We start from the raw sequence: 17,202 nt of genomic DNA, 5'->3' as shown, positions 1-17,202 counted from the left end.
CTCCCTTCCCCTGTTCCTTTCCACCTAATCTACTGATCTTTCTGCTATTAGAAATTGTTTGAAAAATTAGTGTCTTATGGATGTACATGATGGTGAGATTTACTGTGGTATATTCATATATGTACACAGGAAAGTTAGGTCACATTCATTCCACTGTCTTTCCTATTCCATTCCTCCTTCCTTCCCTTCATTCCCCTTCATTGACTCCACCAATCTTTCTTTTATTTTAAAAAATTTTGTTTTATCCTCCCCCTTATTTTGGATTAACTTCTGCATATCAGAGAAAACACTTGACATCTGACTTAGTGGGACTGGCTTATTTCAACCGTGTATTTTAACAGCCAAAGCCAAATCAGAACTTTTTGTAGCCCACATCTATCCTTCTCATGAAATATTAAAATCTGTTGAGAGAAACAAAGGGAAAAACAGATTTGTTTGGCATCAAATTAGAATAGCAGTCCATCTCTCTCAGGCCCTACAAAATCCTTATCAGGAAACCGGAAGTGACTAGCATTGCCAAAGCCACACAGTCAGCAAGTGACAAGCCTGGGAACTGGGCCCCAGTCTATTTGGCTTAAAAGTCAGGGCTGTGTCCACGGCTCCACCCTGGCTTTGCAACAGGGAGCTGCTTCTTAGGTCAGCTTTCTGATGTGGACCTTCCTTCCAACTTAGTGAGCAGGGGACAGGAGGCGTAGTGACACATGGGGTCAGGGGAGTGGAGAAGCTGCGATATGGAGAAAAGGTCACTGAAAGAGGCAAAGGAGGAGGCTTAGAAAGGAGTGAGGTGGGGAAGAGATGTGCAAAAGATACTTGGTAGATTCGCAGGGCTGGCGGGGGTGGGGGGAAGTGGTACAGGGATGGGAAAACTTCAGACTCAGGAGCCAGATGCATCTGTGTCCTGGCTAACCACCTACTAGCTGTGACACTAGGCAAGCCACTCCACCTCCCTGTAGAGTGAAAATCATGATAATATCCTACTTACAAATTTTAAATGAGATAATGTGTGCAAAATTCAAGATTAACTATTGTTTTATATAAGCAGAGGCCGAAAATTTCCTTGGAATAGATGTCCTTGTTCTGATAAATTAACTGTGTGCCTTGCATGAGAGTGCAGATGTCGCAAGTGTAGATACCTATTTGTCCTGAGGTAGAGCAAAAAATGTCTCTCCTCTTATAAGTAAAATTTTCACAAAGAACGAGGGGTTTTCATGAAGGAAGAGGATAAGATTCCTCAACTTTGAACTCTGAGATTTGCAATTAGGTCAGCCTCTTCTGGTGTTTCAGGGTGACATTGACTATGCTTGCTCTCTCCGCATAAAAGAATATTAGAATTCCCAAGAGGGATCCTACCTTGAGGGAAAGGGACACCTGTGTTGGTGATGTAGATTCAGAACTGGAGTTTTGGTGGGGAGCTTGATACAGTGTAGCATTTAGATCCAGCCATCCTGGACCACTGTGTTTTGGGGATCAATAGCTGAGCATGTGAGAATTAATGAAGAGAACTCTGACCTTGGAGTATGGAGACTAACCATGGCATGGCCGAGTCCAGACCTGCAGCAGCATCCCTGCAACTTTGGGCAGTAGACCCATCCCCCACCCCAGATTGTGCAGGGCCAACTAATAGCAATGATGGAAAACAATCACTGGTCAGATTTTTTTTTTTTTTTTGGTACCAGGGATTGAACTCAGGGGCACTTGACCACTGAGCCATATCCCCAGCCCCATTTTGTACTTTATTTAGAGACAGGGTCTCACTAAGTTGCTTAGCACCTCGCTGTTGCTGAGGCTGGCTTTGAACATGTGATCTTCCTGCCTCAGCCTCCCGAGTGGCTGGGATTGAAGTCTGGTCAGATTTTTAATTTTCTTCCCCCCACTCCAGGGCTTTGGGCAGCAGAAATCCTTTTGGTTGAGTGTTCTTTGGATTTTCTTGGACAGTTTGGGATGGAGGTGGATCAGACATTCTATGAGAGATAGTGGATATTTTGCTAAAAAGGCAGGTGAGGATTTGAGCCATTGGCTGGGGAAACAGAAGATATGATTTGATTAGTATTTTCCAGGTGGTGAAATAGATTGTGAGTTGGGTAAATTTACTATTATTACAAACAACCACCAGATCACCCTGCCTTTATACCCATGTGACAGGTGGCTGATAACCACTCAAGGACTTAGGCTGGATGAGATTTTATGATCTTTAACCCACACCTCTTAAAATCACCCACAGTGTCTCCATCTAGCTAGAAGATAGGAACAGTTTGCAGAGTGGGTCATGGGTCAAGTTTGGAAGTGACATGTATCGTTTTCATCTACATTCCTCTGGTAGGGAAATAGCATTTAGCCGTGTGCCCAACTGTGGATGATGTTGGCTGCTGGCATCTCTGCCACATTGGTCAGGTATTGGATAAAGGGCTCAGCACAGTACTCAGTACACAGTAGGGATTCCATAAATGGCACTATCCTTCCTTTCAGAGCAACCTGTGGGGAGAAAGAATAGGGGGCAAAGAAGTGGGATGTGGCCTCTGTTTTCCTGTGTTGGCATGGCAACCCACTCCTTCTCAATGTGTGTTGTGGACCTAACAGGGTTCCTGGCAAGGCCACAGCATGGTCTACACTATGCTTCAGGAGGAGTTGGAACTGCAAGTCCTGGCTCATCAGCGAGGATGTGCTCACCTGGCCGCTAATTGTGCCACTAATTATGTGATCTGAGGCTCCTGGGAATCTCAAGGAAGCAAAAGAAGTTCTCAGTCATCTCTGAAGAACCTCCAAGGGATGGCATTAATTTGTTTCTTTGAAAACTTTCCTAACTCTTTGCCTCTGCTCCTTAGGGTATAATTAGTTGCCATCGGCTGTCACCATGCCAAGAAGCCTGGGCACAGACCCAGAAGGCAGAGGACTGAAGGATCATCGAACTCACAGAACAGGACTAATTGGCCCCTTTTCTCCCCTTGGTGATCACAGTATCAGCAGAGAGCATTTCTACTAAACTCAAAGAGGACAACATCTGAGTTGTGGAGAGTTGTGGGAAATAATGAAATACATGGATTTAACCAACAAGCATTATTTATTTATTTTTTTACACCTATGGCATTATATATTTTGGATTTCTTTCAATGACAGTATACGTACATTCATTCTTTTGACTGTTTCTTAGTATTTTATATGTACATGTCCCCAAGTGTGTGTGTGCAACCGCATACGTGTATCAACCTCAAGATTGAGCTCCTTTCACTGTTTTGTCACTGAACCATGTAAGGTCACTCTTATTTTATCTTCTTTCTTCTTTTTTTTCTCTCATTCCTTTCAAGCAGGCAATGTTCCATTGTATTTAGGTATAATTTTTTGGTATGTTAAAACCATGCTTTATGTCATAAGTAATGATATAGTGCCTTTCTTTGTGTACATTGTACATCTCTCTTTGATCATCTGCAATAATGATCTAGGAGAAGTAAATAGCAAGAGAATTTCTGGGTCACTGGGATGCTTATATTGCATTTTAAAGGGGGAGGCTGAATTGCTCTGTTAAAAACTCAACAACTCAGTTTCTTAAGTTAGGACTGGCCATGCTAGTGGAAGGTCCAGAAAACTCCGAGGGCTTAACCAGTGTCAGGTGGCTGCTCTGGGCATTGTCAGGCTTGTGGGTGGCTCTTCCCTACACTGTTGTTCAGGGATGTCTACAAGGACTCAGCATCATCTGTATCCAGGTAGTGGAAGAGGAAGATCATAGAGTGTGTGCATGGGGGACTTCCAGAGTCATTGGCTTACATCATTTCTCATGCTCAGCAGGTGAAAAACTATTTAATTGCCTTCCTGATTGCATTTGTGGTCAAAATACAAAAGAAAGGCACAATATCATTGCTTATGACATAAAGCATAGTTTTAACATACCAAAAAATTGTACCTAAATACAATAGAACATTTGATTGCCAGCAATGTGGTCCAACTGTGTGCCTAAGGAGGGGGATATCGGGTGTTGGTGGATAGTTAGTGATCTCTGCCCAGTTACTTATGCTCCCTCCAGCAATATCTGAGGGTACTGTTGTCCTGCACAGTACCAAACAATGGACATTATCAACCTTGTACTTTTTTTTAAACCTACAAATGTATTTCCCAATTCAATCTGGACGTCCACAAAGACAGATACATCCTAGTGCAAACCAAAAGTCAATCTCTTCTTTTTCTTTTTTGCCAAACTGATGGTGAAAATGATGTTTTCTAAAGCAATATATATTTCCCTACTAGTGAGTTGAGAATTTTTTCATGTTTTATTGACTACTTGTATTTTTCTTCTATTGTCTTTCATTAGCTTTGGTTGTTGAACTTTTCCTTATTGATTTATAGGATATTATGGGTTGTGCTTCCTCTCTCCTTTACTGGTTTCTCCCTGAGTTCCAGTCTGTTCTCTATATGACCTTTGGCTTAGTCTATTGGTCTTGCCACCCCTGTGATAGGGTTATCTCATTGTTGTGGTCCCTGTAGAAGATCTCATGATTCTCTGTGGGAGGCCACCAGGCCATGTGACCAGCATTTTCCTTCCCTGATTGGTGAGGCTCTGTCGGTCACTTCCCAGGATCTGGCCACATCAAGTGGCCCAAAACTGCAGCCCTGATCTTGGAAGTCGTAAAAATGTCGCAAAATGCATCTTCATGTGTAGGCATGCCTTCCTACAGCCCCAGGGGTGGAGTTATCTTACCTGTCCTTGTAACCCCACCCCTCTTGATCTTTATTGGATGGAAATTTCTAAAGAATAAGACTCTCCCAATAAAAGACCACTTCCAAACATGCTATCTTTCTCTCGCCAGCCTCTCGTGACATTCCTCGCTCTCCCATTTGGGAAACTTGAGGCCAAGGGCAGAGGAGACATCCTGGGGCTTGAATTAAAGGTAAGTTGTGTGTCTGTGTTTTATTTGATGTGGGAGACCAACCTTGCACCTGACTGAGTCACTTCCTGCTGGGTGATTGAGGCTTCAGGCAGATGCTGCTAGATGCCCCGCCCTTCTTGGGTTCCTGCTGGGTGTACCTTCCTACAGCCCCAAAGGTGGAGCTACACTCACCTGTTCCTTCGTAATATTACCCCTTGCCCTGTTTGGGATAGAATGTTCCATGGAAACACCTTTTGTGTGTCCCCTTCTCTTACTGTGCCCTTGGGTGTGGCCTTCCTAGATGTCAGTCAACCTGCTGACAGTAGATATCATGAAGCTAGACTGAGCCCCCTGAAACCTGACCAAGAATTTCCAAAGAATAATGAATACATAGAACCACAGAGCCAAGGATCCAAGAGAACTCCAAACAGGAAAGACAATGACAAAAGGAATGTGGTCCTACCTGCTGAAAAATGAAGTACAGGACAAGTCCCCAGATGGCCTCAGTGTATCCAGCTCTTCTCACTCTCTTGCTATAGTTCTCAAGAATAACTGTAAAATGGGGTCAAGAATACATCATCCTGAGGTAAAGAGGAAAGGTCCTGAATAGCCTGGGCTCAGCAACATCTCTCCTGGACACATTGTTTTATAGGGCTTAGCCCAGAGGATCAAGTAGCTCCCAGGTGCCAGCCCCAGCATGCTTTAGCTGTCCATCAGCCATAGTGTGACATGGGTGCAGATGAGATTCCATCCACCCTGGACAGTTTTCCTGAGCCTTGGAGGATACTGGCTCATCGTGAATCCCAGGCTGCTGTTGTCCCTCCGTGTGTGTCTATGAGTAGTGAAGTTGTTTTGTTTAACTCATTGTGGGAGTGTTGTTTTTCACCGAGGTTCATGCAAGTGGGCTGATACCAGTGCACAGCATTGCTGAAATGTTGGTATTGATATAGTGCATGGTGAATCCGATTCACACAAAGGGAATGAGAAAAGGGACAAAAACATCCAGGGAAGAATGCACATTATATAAAAAATAAGAAACAAATCAGAGCAGGCTTCTCATCAGAAATTATACAAGTTAGAAGATAAAGGAGCAATGGCTTTAAAGTATTGGGAACTGCCGACTCTTCATGGCCCAGCTAACCTCTAGTTTGATACCATTGTAAAAGTTTTTTTTTAAAAAAATAAAAAGCTAATGATGATATTCGGGGCAAAATCTTGTGGTATTTGCACAAAAAATTCCACACTATATGAAATATTAAAGTTCTTCAGGAAGACAGAATGTAACACCTGATAAAAATCTGGATGTACATAAAGAAATGGAGAGCTCCCAAATAGTTAAAATAAAGGTGAACATAGAGGAATAATTTTTGGAAAAGTTGCTCTTAAAAATAATTGATGGGCTGGGGATGTGGCTCAAGCGGTAGCGCGCTCGCCTGGCATGCGTGCAGCCTGGGTTCGATCCTCAGCACCACATACAAACAAAGATGTTGTGTCCACCGAAAACTAAAAAATAAATATTAAAATTCTCTCTCTCTCTCTCTAAAAAAAAAGATAATTGATTATCTAAGGCAAAAGTAGTAGGTGATATATTGCAGGTTTTTAGCTAATGTAAAAGTGAGCGATACGAGGACAGCACAAATGTGGGGATGGGCTTTAGAACTTGGCTGCTGCATGGTTCTGACATGGATGTGGGGAGGTATAAAAATATTTAATGGTAGACTGTGAACAATCAAAGATGCATACTATGTTTCCGAAAGAAACTACTAATTTTTTTTAAAGAGAGGTATAAATAATAAGCCAATGGTGAGGTACAATGTACAACTAATCCAAAGTTAAACAGGAAATAAGGAAAAAAGAAACGCAAGTCAGGCGGAACAAATAGAACACAATGATTAAGATTGGATTGAAATCAAACCAATCAATAATTGTACTAAGTGTCAATAGTCTAAACATACAAATTTCAAATTCAAATTGTATAAAGTAGCAAGCCCAAGTTTATTCTGCTCACAAGAAACCCATTTTATTTTTTTGAATTTTTAAAATTTTAATGACTTTTTTATTTGTTTATTTATTTATTTTTTATGTGGTTCTCAGGATGGAATCCAGTGCCTCACATGTTCTAGGCAAGTACTCTATCATGGAGCCAAAACCCCAGGCCAGAAACCAACTTTATTTATTTCTTCCATGCTTTTTATTGGTCCATTATAGTTGTCCATAATGGTGTATAATGGGATTCATTAATATAATTGTGTGTGCACACAACATAACAATATAATGTCGCCAATATCATTCCCAGTATTTCTGCTTTCTCTCTTCTCCTCTTTCCTCTTGGTCCTGTTACTCTACTGATCTCTTTAGATATCCATGAGATTCTACCCACCACCTTTCTTTCCCCTTTTCCTCCCTAGCTTCTACACGTGAGAGAAAACATGACAATTGCACTTCTGAGTTTGGCTTATTTCACTTAAACACAATATTCTCAAGTTCTGTCCATTAAGAAGCCCACTTTAAATATGAAGACATAATAGGTTAAGAGTAAAATTATAAAAAAAGATATACCATAGAAGCACAAATCAGAAGAGAGTTGGAGCAGTTATGTTGTTATCAGGAAAAGTAGACTTTGGTACAAGGGATATAACCAGAGGTAATGCGGGACATTGCATAATGATAACTGGGCCAAGTCTCCAGGAAAACATAATAATCCTAAATGCTTATGCACTTGACAACAGAGTCTCAAAAATACATGACAAAATGTATAGAGCCGATGGCTCTTTTACCAAAGTTTTCCCAATCAACTTTTGATTGTGTTTTAAGTCAGCTTTTTCACTGCTGTGACCAAAAGAACTGATGAGAACAATGTAGAGGAGGAAAGGTTTATTGGGGGCTCACAGTTTCAGAGATCTCAGTCCATAGATGGCTGGTTCCATTGCTCTGTGCTGGAGATGAGGCAGAAAATCAGGGCAGAAGAGTGCAAGGATAAAACCATCTCAGGACATGACAATCAGGAAGCATTTTTCACTAGGGACAAAGCATAAATCCCAAAGGCACATGCCCAGTGACCCACCTCCTCCAGCCACACCCTATCTGCCTACTGTTACCACCAAATCCCTACCAGTGAATTAACAAACTGACTAGGTTAAAGCTCTCATAATCCAAACATTTCACCTCTGAATGTTCTAGTATTGTCTCACACATGAGCTTTTGGGGAACACCTAATATCGAAACCATAACAGATTGGATGAACTTCATCATGTGGTAGATTCCTCAGAAGGGTGCTTATGTGCAGCATTTATTGTGTTGTTATGCATTAAAAAAAAAGGAATGACATACTTTACCAAAGACAATATGAGGTCTTAAAAGGTAGAATTAATAATTAAAAATAAACCCAACACAAGCAAAACTATTGTGCTATAGTTTTGGTTATCAGAGAAAATCTTAGCTGGTTAAAAGATTTTGTTTTATATTTTTAAAATTTCCTTAAAAGTGCTGCTACGCTATTGTTTTGCTTTGTATACTGTTTTTAAAAAATCAGTTGCAATAGAATTCTCTTACTTCTGTAAGTTATTTTATTATTCTCCTGAGAGTACTTGGGGATTTTTTTTCTTTATTTTAAATCTATAATAGTTTTACTAGAATACGTCTTAATGTTGTTTTTTAAAAAATATATTGTTTTAGTTTATATATAGTTTATTTATAGTTTAAAAAATATATTTTTTAGTTTATATGGAGTGCTGAGAATTGAACCCATGCCTCACAGGTGCCAGGCAAGCACTCTCCCGTTGAACTACAACTACAGCCCCTGTTGATTGTTTATGTTACTTTTTTCTGACATCCAGTGGATCCTTTCACTGTGTAGATTCAGATACTTTAATATATATATATATATATATATATATATATATATATATATATATATATAATATATACTTTAATATATATATGGTGTAGATGTATACAATACCTTTGTTTAATTTATTTTTATTTTTATGTGGTGCTGAGGATCAAAACCGGTACCTCTGAATAGATTCATATATTTTTAAAATTTCTGGAACATATTTTGTATTGCAGTTTTAATATTGGCTCCATTTCATTGGCCTGATTTTCTTTTTTTCAGGACATCAATTATATAGATGCCAGACAGCCTCAGTTTAGTCATTTTTATCTTTTTCTTATTGACTTTTTTTACTTCTTTTACATTTCATTTTACTTTGATTATTTGGTTTACTTTCATTCTTTTTATTATATTTTAATTTAAATATTCTCCCTTTGGCATTTTAATCTTCATTATCCATATGATTTCTTTTTTATTCCATTTTTTCTTCTTACTTCATTTCATCCTGATTATTAAAATCTATTTTTGTCTTAATTTTTTGTATTTCTAATTCAAAGGTTTAATTTTATCTATAAATTTGTGTTTGTGTATTTGCAATTCAGTTGTGATTATGGTGTTGCACAATTCTTCAGCTTTGTGTTTGTGTTTTTAGGAAGAATTTACATCATTTTCATCAACTGATGTGCTGTTGTTCACATTTTCAGATTTTTTTCATAGGACATTTGTTTGGAGGAATTTTTTTCTATGCTTATGTGTGTGGTTTTAATTCACTTTATTTAATTTTTTGAAAGCATGATACAGATCCTGTTCCTCATCTCTGTACTATATGGGACAAAAGCTGTCCCATATGGCATCTGCAATACTTCTCCAAGAATTGGCCTCTATTCTTCAATGTGTAATTAAAATTAGAGTAGTTGGCACCCAGTTGGCAGAAAAAAGAGGGAAGGAAGGAGAGGAAAGAGGAGCAGGTGTGTTTCTGGGCATTTTTCAAAAGTTCCACCCAGTGACTTGCTTACATTTCTTCAGCCAGACTTGGGTCATAAGATCGTGTCTAGCTGCAAGGGAGTCTGAGAGTGTGACTGTTTTATTCTGAGGACTAGAAAGGAGTAAAGGTGACAGAGGTAGGAGCAGTAGAAGAAGAGATGTCTTTATCCAATTTGTTGCAAGAAAGAAATATTATTAGCTTTTTTGGATGATGCTGAACTTGCTCTTTTTTTAAAAAAATATTTTTTAGTTATAGACAGATGCAATATCTTTATTTTGTTTATTCATTTTTATGTGGTGCTGAGGTTCAAACCCAGTGCCTCACACCTGCGAGGCAAGCACTCTTCCACCGAGCAACAACCCCAGCCCGAATTTACTCTTAATTAAGTGTCCCTTCCCCTATAAAATTCAATACAAACCCTCACACATTAAACTGGGTAATATTTCAACCACATAATTAAAAATCCTAATGCACATTCATGGAATACCTACTATACATCAAGCACTATGTTAGATAAATATTTCAACCCAGGTCATTTTTATTTCTCATTTTAACAACCTTGAAGGTATATATTATTATCCCAATTTAACAGGTGAGAAAGCAGAGGCTTACAGCTGTTAACTAAATTTTCTCAGGTTACTAAATGATAGAAACAATCTATATCTGTTTTTTCCCCTGATGCATACTTTCCATTATGATATTTTTTTTCTCTTGAACTAAACATTTTTTTGAAGAACATTTTTAGACTAGACATTATCTCTTCCTATTGTGCATTGTTATTAATTGGTTCCAAAAGTCCCCTTTCCTCATGGGTACAAAAGCTGTCCCATATGGCATCTGCAATACTTCTCCAAGAATTGGTCTCTATTCTTCAATGTGTAATTAAAGATAGAGTAGTTGGCACCCAGTTGGCAGTCTATACCCCCAGACCAGCCCTCTTTTTTCTTCTCCCTTTGGTCTCATCTTCCCATGGTGACATAGAAACTCAATGGCATAAAATCTCTCCCAATGTCCCTTCTCATGAGCATGCCCACGGATGCTTTGAAACTGAATTAATTGAATCACATTTTGAAAATTTTTCTAACTCAATTGCTTGGCCAAGTTTCACATTGGAGACAAGAAATTCCAAGGGTAATTTGGTTTCCTGATCTACAAAGTGAGCCCAATTTATTTGAAAGTGTTCAGGGATCTCAATATCGGAAAACAATCCTTGATCTTCTAGTGAGTGAGTGAGTGGGCTTCCTTCCTATTCAAATGTCCACTTCATGCATTTAATTATAAATTTGTTGTTGCCTTGTAAGATGGAATGTATCTTCATTACTATTATCATTAAAGACTCATTTGTTATGCAGTGACGTTCTGAAATAATGAATTTTAAACCATTTAAAGAAGGCAAAATGCTGTTACTGAATGAACACATGACTGTATAAGCAGAATATCTGGTGACTGATTCCCTTTTTTCAAGGTTTGATGTGCAGAATCCCTCCTAAGCATGCTAGAGAAGGGTCATCATAGATGGCACTGAAGCTCGGCTAGGCGGTCACAGGGCTCACATACTGGACTAGTGGGAGGTCACAGGAGGAAATTCCAGATGGGGATTTAGAGTCTGGAGAGATTCAATTCAGTTCAGAAAATTATGCACCTTTATTATATCAAAGTAGTAAGGATTTCAAAGGACACACTGATGGATTCTGCAAGATATTTTGATAAATGGAAGCCAAAAAGCAAGGAGAAAATCTTACTATTTACCAGTTATTGGGTTTTATACTTCTCTGAATTAAAAAAGTTTTTTTTTCTTTTAAATATGGTATGATTTTGAAAGTAAGATATAAAAGGATCTTCTTTTACATTTCTGGGCAAATGGCTTATACAATTAGATTCTTCAACAATGCAAATTGGCTACTTCCAAAATAGGGAACATTTACTGAGTACAGATATTGTTCTAACTGTTTTACTTTCATCATTGAATTCTCACAGAAATCCCAGAGGATAAAGACTGTAAGTAACATCATTTTGTATCAAGAAACCGAGGCTCATAGACTGTGCTTAACTTGCCCAAGATCTTATAAGTGGGAAGTGGACCCAGTGAGAAAGGGTTTTCTAAACAAAACAAAAACAAAAATAATCCCCAGAATCTAAAAACAATTGGTTCGCTGCTCCCTTTAGTTGTTTTTCTATTTTTAAATAATTGATCCAAAGATTGGCCATGGGACTGATTTCCTAAATCCTTCCTTTTGTGATTTGTCTAGGTCACCATAAGCTGTTCATTTTATGAAAGGAATTTAGGACTTAGGGAATTTTGTTACCAAAAAAAGTAAGATTTATTTGTTTATTGGTGATAATAACCACAAAATAAAAACCTGGGAACAGCATTTATTTGTATGTTAGAATCCTGATCAATAACTAGCTGTGTGACTTTGAGAAGTCAGTTAAACTCTCTGTTCATTAGTCGTATCGTCTGGGAACTAAAGAGATTAGATTAACGGTCTACATATTCCTTTCAGCTCTAAAATGTCTTTGACTTCACTTGGTGCCTTGGCTCAGATGAAGTGGTTTAGTCCCCTGGGTGCCTTCAGTGCAGATCCTGGAACCGGCTGGAGGAGTCTTGCTCAATCTTGTTCCAGCCACAGCCCTTCAGTATCCTCAGGCCTGGCCACCCATCTGGGTGATGAGGCCGTGCCACCGAGGGAGGCCGTTATTCAGAACCTAAGGAGTGGAAACTCCATGTTCAACTCTTTGTTCTGAGATGGAATATTTACCCAAGGAAGGTAAGTAATGCCCGACCACGAGGTTTCTCAGGTGCAATGAGTGGGTAAGAGGCTTCAAATCGCTGTGTGATCTGCGGTGAGTCACTTTTTGTCCCTTAGGCTCAGGTGCCGACTGTATAAAGGAAAGTTCTGGACAGAAATTTCCTCCTTGGTGTCCTCTTTCTGGGGTTCCATGCAGGACCACGTGGGGAGGAGACCTTCCTGCTTGGAATGCACGGCACTGGGTCTTTCAGACTCACTTATGACTTTGTCCATTTATGTTAGTGAATAACTTTTGACCTGGTTAGTGTCTCCACCAACATTTCTCTACCTAGGCTTTTATATGTAATCTGTGGCTCACCTTGTAATTCATGACCCTAGGTTGAGGGTTTTTCCCTGGGGAAGCTCTGGAGGGAAGAGGAGGTAACTTGTTACCAACTATCTTTCTCCTTGGCAAGGGAGATGAGAAAGTAGAAATGCAACGAAGTCTGAGCTAATGATAGCTACTATTTATGGAGAGCTTCCTATTAGTTAGACAAGGCCGTAAAGTGCTTTATATATTTCATCTCAGAGCTAATTGTTGCAACAACCGCATCAAATATGAATTGTTTCCTTATTTTAAAGAATCCCATTCACCAGGATGTGAAACGTGGTTGGCAGAGTTGAAAAGGCAGCCAGCTGCTCCACTCCCCCCTGGGGCCACGTTAGACCAGTCCCGAGGAAAGGGCAAGTTATTCCACTAGGTACTTGCTTTGTTTTCCTCAGTCCTTCAGAGATCCAGGAACTTAGAACTCTGCCCTCCACTAAAAGACAGGTCACTTACCTGTGGAAGTCATCCGCTCTGGACTCTCACAGTGATCCCAGGGAACCATAGGACATATTGTATTAAACCCCTCTAATGCATTCACTGAAATACACATCACGTGGTCCATTATGGCAACCTAGTCTGCATGAGGACTCGGAAATGACGTGTGTGTTTGTAGGAGTTTTGGCCTTTCAAGAGAGAAGTGGAGTGGGCTGGTAAAGTACAGGAGAGGATTCCAAAAGCCAGGTGGAGGAAATTGGGTCTGAGTGCCAGGCAACAGGGAGACAGTGAGCATTGCTGAGCGATGTGAGCCGAGGGAGACTTTCTAACTTCAGTATAAAGAGCAGATTGGGGGTGAACACCGTGGACACCTGGGGACAGATGGAGCATGTGATGGTCTGCAGTCATCCTCAACGGGCTCCTGTCCTGCTGGGAGATGGCTGCAGGAAGACAGACACAGGGACTGGTGAGATCATTGGATGTGACCTTGGGGCTTCTGGTGGGAGGGCCTGAGAGAACAAGGTGCTGCTATGAGACCCAGTGCAGGAGGGGTTCTGTCTGGTCACCTCTGCTGGGAGGAGCAACAGATTCCACGGCTTAGTCTACCAGCTGCAGCTGGGACCCCTGTCCCAGTGCTGGCCATGGGCTGGAGGAAGGAAGGCAGATCCCTGAATCCCACACTGTGTTGAAGAACCCACAGAGCTTCCTGGTCTCTGATGACCAGAGAAGGTGGAATGAAACACTACCAATGACTTGGAGGTTTTACAATGCCTGTACTAGTTCCAGGGAGGGACTCATAAGTGGATTTGGGAAAGCTTTGCATTGGCCATGGGTCTTGGTGCCATTTTCTAAGGCACTGGAGTGGCTCACCCCTGTGTCCTCTCTCTGAGGTGTGGTGGTTCCTTCCTTTTCTTCTAGATAGCCTGGGTCTGGCCTGGGCTCACCAGGTGTGTTCTTTGGGCAAGATGCTAAACCTGTGTGAGGTCAATTAGCTACCTCAAAGGGATAAGGAAGAATGAAATGAGGAGGTGGTGGGGAAGTGCTTACAGTAGAGCGCACAGTAGACCCTGGGCCCTAGTGATCGCCTGTGGGTGTTGGGATGACAATGAAAATGGTGACCATCAGGCACACAGGTGTCCTAGTTTCCTTCAGGCCACCAGACTGCATTGCAGCCTTCTGGGGCTATTCTGATGCTTTGCTATTTCCATTCCTCTGGTACAGTAGGTGAGCGCCATCTTGCCTCCTATCTCCCATGAAGTTGTTCTTCCTGGGTCCCCTTCTATTTTTTAAAATTTATTTTTATTTAAAAAATTTATTTTTGTAGTTGTAGATGGACAGCGTGCCTTTATTTTATTTGTTCATTTTTATGCAGTACTAAGGATTGAACCCAGTGCCTCACAGTTGCTAGTCAAGTGCTCTCCTTGGGTCCCCTGTTTTTATCTGAGCAACCCTTGTGTCTTCTCTAGCTCTAGCCAGAAACCATACTGAGGGTTCTCTCAGCAGATTTTCACCTCGTATTAATCTTCATATTTCACTATGACAGAAATATATATATGTGTATATATTAGTGTATATATATAGTGTATATATATATACACTAAGATGGAAGCATATGGAAGAAGGAAAATTCAGGACAATAAGAGATAATTCAAAGTAATTTTAAAAGCAGAGAAAATCTTGAGAATTTCTTTCCCTCAGCTCATAAATGTGCTCTTTAATCACATGGAGTTGCAAGTTTCCTGAGGGTGGAGCCATCTTCCATTGTCTTCTCCTAAGTCCTGAGTTGCCTAGGTACGTGTTGTCTCAGAGTTGCTTATCACAATCTTTTTTAAAAAAATATTTTTATTAGTTATGGATGAACACAATACCTTTATTTTATTTGGTTATTTTTTAAATGTGGTGCTGAGAATTGAACCCAGTGCCTCACTTAGGCTGGGCAAGCGCTCTACCACTGAGCCCCAACCCCAGCCCTTAACACTGTCTTTGGTTCAGAGAATTATATAAAAGAAATCCTGAGAGACTGAAATAGAGAGAGGGGGTGGGAGGAGGAAGGAAAAAAGAGGGATGCATTCCATAAAAATAGAAGAAAGATCAGTGGAGTAGGTGAAGGAGATTGAGGGGGAGGGAGAAGAAATGGGATACGGGAAGAAAAGCGGAATGAATCTGACCTAACTTTCCTATGTACACATATCAATATATAACAGTGAATCTCACCATCATATAAATCCATAAGACACTAATTAAGAAAATAAACTATAAGTAAATAGCAGAAAGATCATTAGAATAGAGGGAAGGGAACTGGGGGAGAGAAGAGAGGGACTGGATTAAAACAAATTTTATTCCATGCTTCTATAATCATGTCAAAATGAATCCTAACATTATGTATAAATAAAAATAACCAATAAAAAATAAAGAAAAAATCCTAACCTGCTGCTGATAAGAGTTTGCCAGTGATGGGCAAATTTGGAACAAAAATAACGAAGTAGTGAATGACCAAATGTTATGTCTGAACTGTGGTTTGAGAGTGAGTTATATTCTGATCTACTTCCAGCCATCCACTTAGCTCTCAGGTGACAAAATTTAAAATATGTTTAAAAATTCATGAATGTGGGGTGGGCCAAAACCACAGAGTCTGATAGAATTCAGAGGTTTATGTCCTTATGACTGTATATCCTTTGTTACAGGAGTCTGAGATCCATCTTTTCTAAATGGAAATCAGAGCAAGTACAAATAACGTGACTGAGTTAATTATCACAGGACTTTTCCAGGATCCAGAGGTGCAGAGAGTGTGCTTTGTGTTGTTTCTCCCCGTGTACCTGGCCACCGTAGTGGGCAATGGCCTCATTGTTGTGACGGTCAGTGTCAGTAAGAGTCTGCGCTCCCCCATGTACTTCTTCCTTGGCTACCTCTCCCTGGTGGAGATCTGTTACTCCTCTACTGTGGTCCCTAAATTCATCATGGACTTACTTGCCAAGGTTAAAACCATCTCCCTGAAGGGCTGTCTGGCCCAGATCTTCTTCTTCCACTTCTTTGTGGTCACTGAGATCCTTTTGCTTATGGTGATGGCTTATGACCGCTACGTGGCCATCTGCAAGCCTCTTCATTACATGAACATTATGAGTCGTCAACTGTGTCACATGCTGGTGGCTGGTTCCTGGCTGGGGGGCTTCATTCACTCCATAATTCAGGTTCTCAACACCATTAATCTGCCCTTCTGTGGTCCCAATGTGATTGACCACTATTTCTGTGACCTCCGTCCCTTATTCAAGCTAGCCTGCAAGGACACCTTTGTAGAGGGGATCATTGTGTTGGCCAACAGTGGATTAATCTCCATCTTTTCCGTAACCATCTTGGTGTCGTCCTATGCCATCATCCTGTTCAACCTGAGGAAACGCTCTGCAGAGGGGAGGCGCAAAGCCCTGTCCACCTGCGCCTCTCATATCACAGTTGTTGTCTTGTTTTTTGGACCTGCCATCTTCATCTACATGCGGCCCGCCTCCACCTTCACTGGGGACAAACTAGTGGCTGTGGTCTACACGGTCATCACCCCCATGCTGAACCCCATCATCTACACACTCAGAAACGCAGAGGTGAAAAATGCCATGAGGAAGCTGTGGGGCCAAAAGGAGAACCCAGGGATGGGAACACGATAGAAAGATGTACGTCTGATTATTGTGTGTTTGAAATGGATTTTCAGTGGGATATTTTAGTATGGCAGCAACAAATAAAGGATTTTGTGTTACTTCTTCTGTGGTTCTCCTTGGTAACCACTACACCCTGGTGTAATATTGGAGGGATAGAGGTGAGGAATTCTCCCTGAATCTTATTGGCTGCATGATATCCAATAGTATGAAGGTTTGGGGAATTGGAAGGCTCAAACCAAGTGCAAATGCAAAATGGTGGATTTTGACACGTTTTATAAGTTAAAACCACTTCTTTGATTTCTTTCTGCTTCCCTCTGTAGTAATCTTACATAT

General features: G+C 40.6%; 1 protein-coding gene across 1 annotated transcript; it reads left to right on the top strand.

Annotated features, from left to right (window-relative positions):
* Window positions 1-15,923: 15,923 nt before the first annotated feature.
* LOC114093531 (olfactory receptor 4B1-like) lies at window positions 15,924-16,939 on the top strand. Its single transcript, XM_027936325.2, has one exon. The coding sequence runs from the start codon at window positions 15,934-15,936 to the stop codon at window positions 16,876-16,878; it is 945 nt and encodes a 314-aa protein (XP_027792126.2). The 5' UTR covers window positions 15,924-15,933; the 3' UTR covers window positions 16,879-16,939.
* The last annotated feature ends 263 nt before the right edge of the window (window positions 16,940-17,202 follow it).

The sequence above is a fragment of the Marmota flaviventris genome, chromosome 9 (assembly GCF_047511675.1).
Source record: "Marmota flaviventris isolate mMarFla1 chromosome 9, mMarFla1.hap1, whole genome shotgun sequence".
Classification (NCBI taxonomy): domain Eukaryota; kingdom Metazoa; phylum Chordata; class Mammalia; order Rodentia; family Sciuridae; genus Marmota; species Marmota flaviventris.
Note: the sequence above shows the minus strand (reverse complement) of the source record. Positions and strands in the feature narration are given on the sequence as shown.

What these genes read in the sequence shown, in the direction of transcription:
- LOC114093531 (XM_027936325.2), top strand. Translation starts at nt 15,934, where the DNA reads ATGGAAATCAGAGCAAGTACAAATAACGTGACTGAGTTAATTATCACA.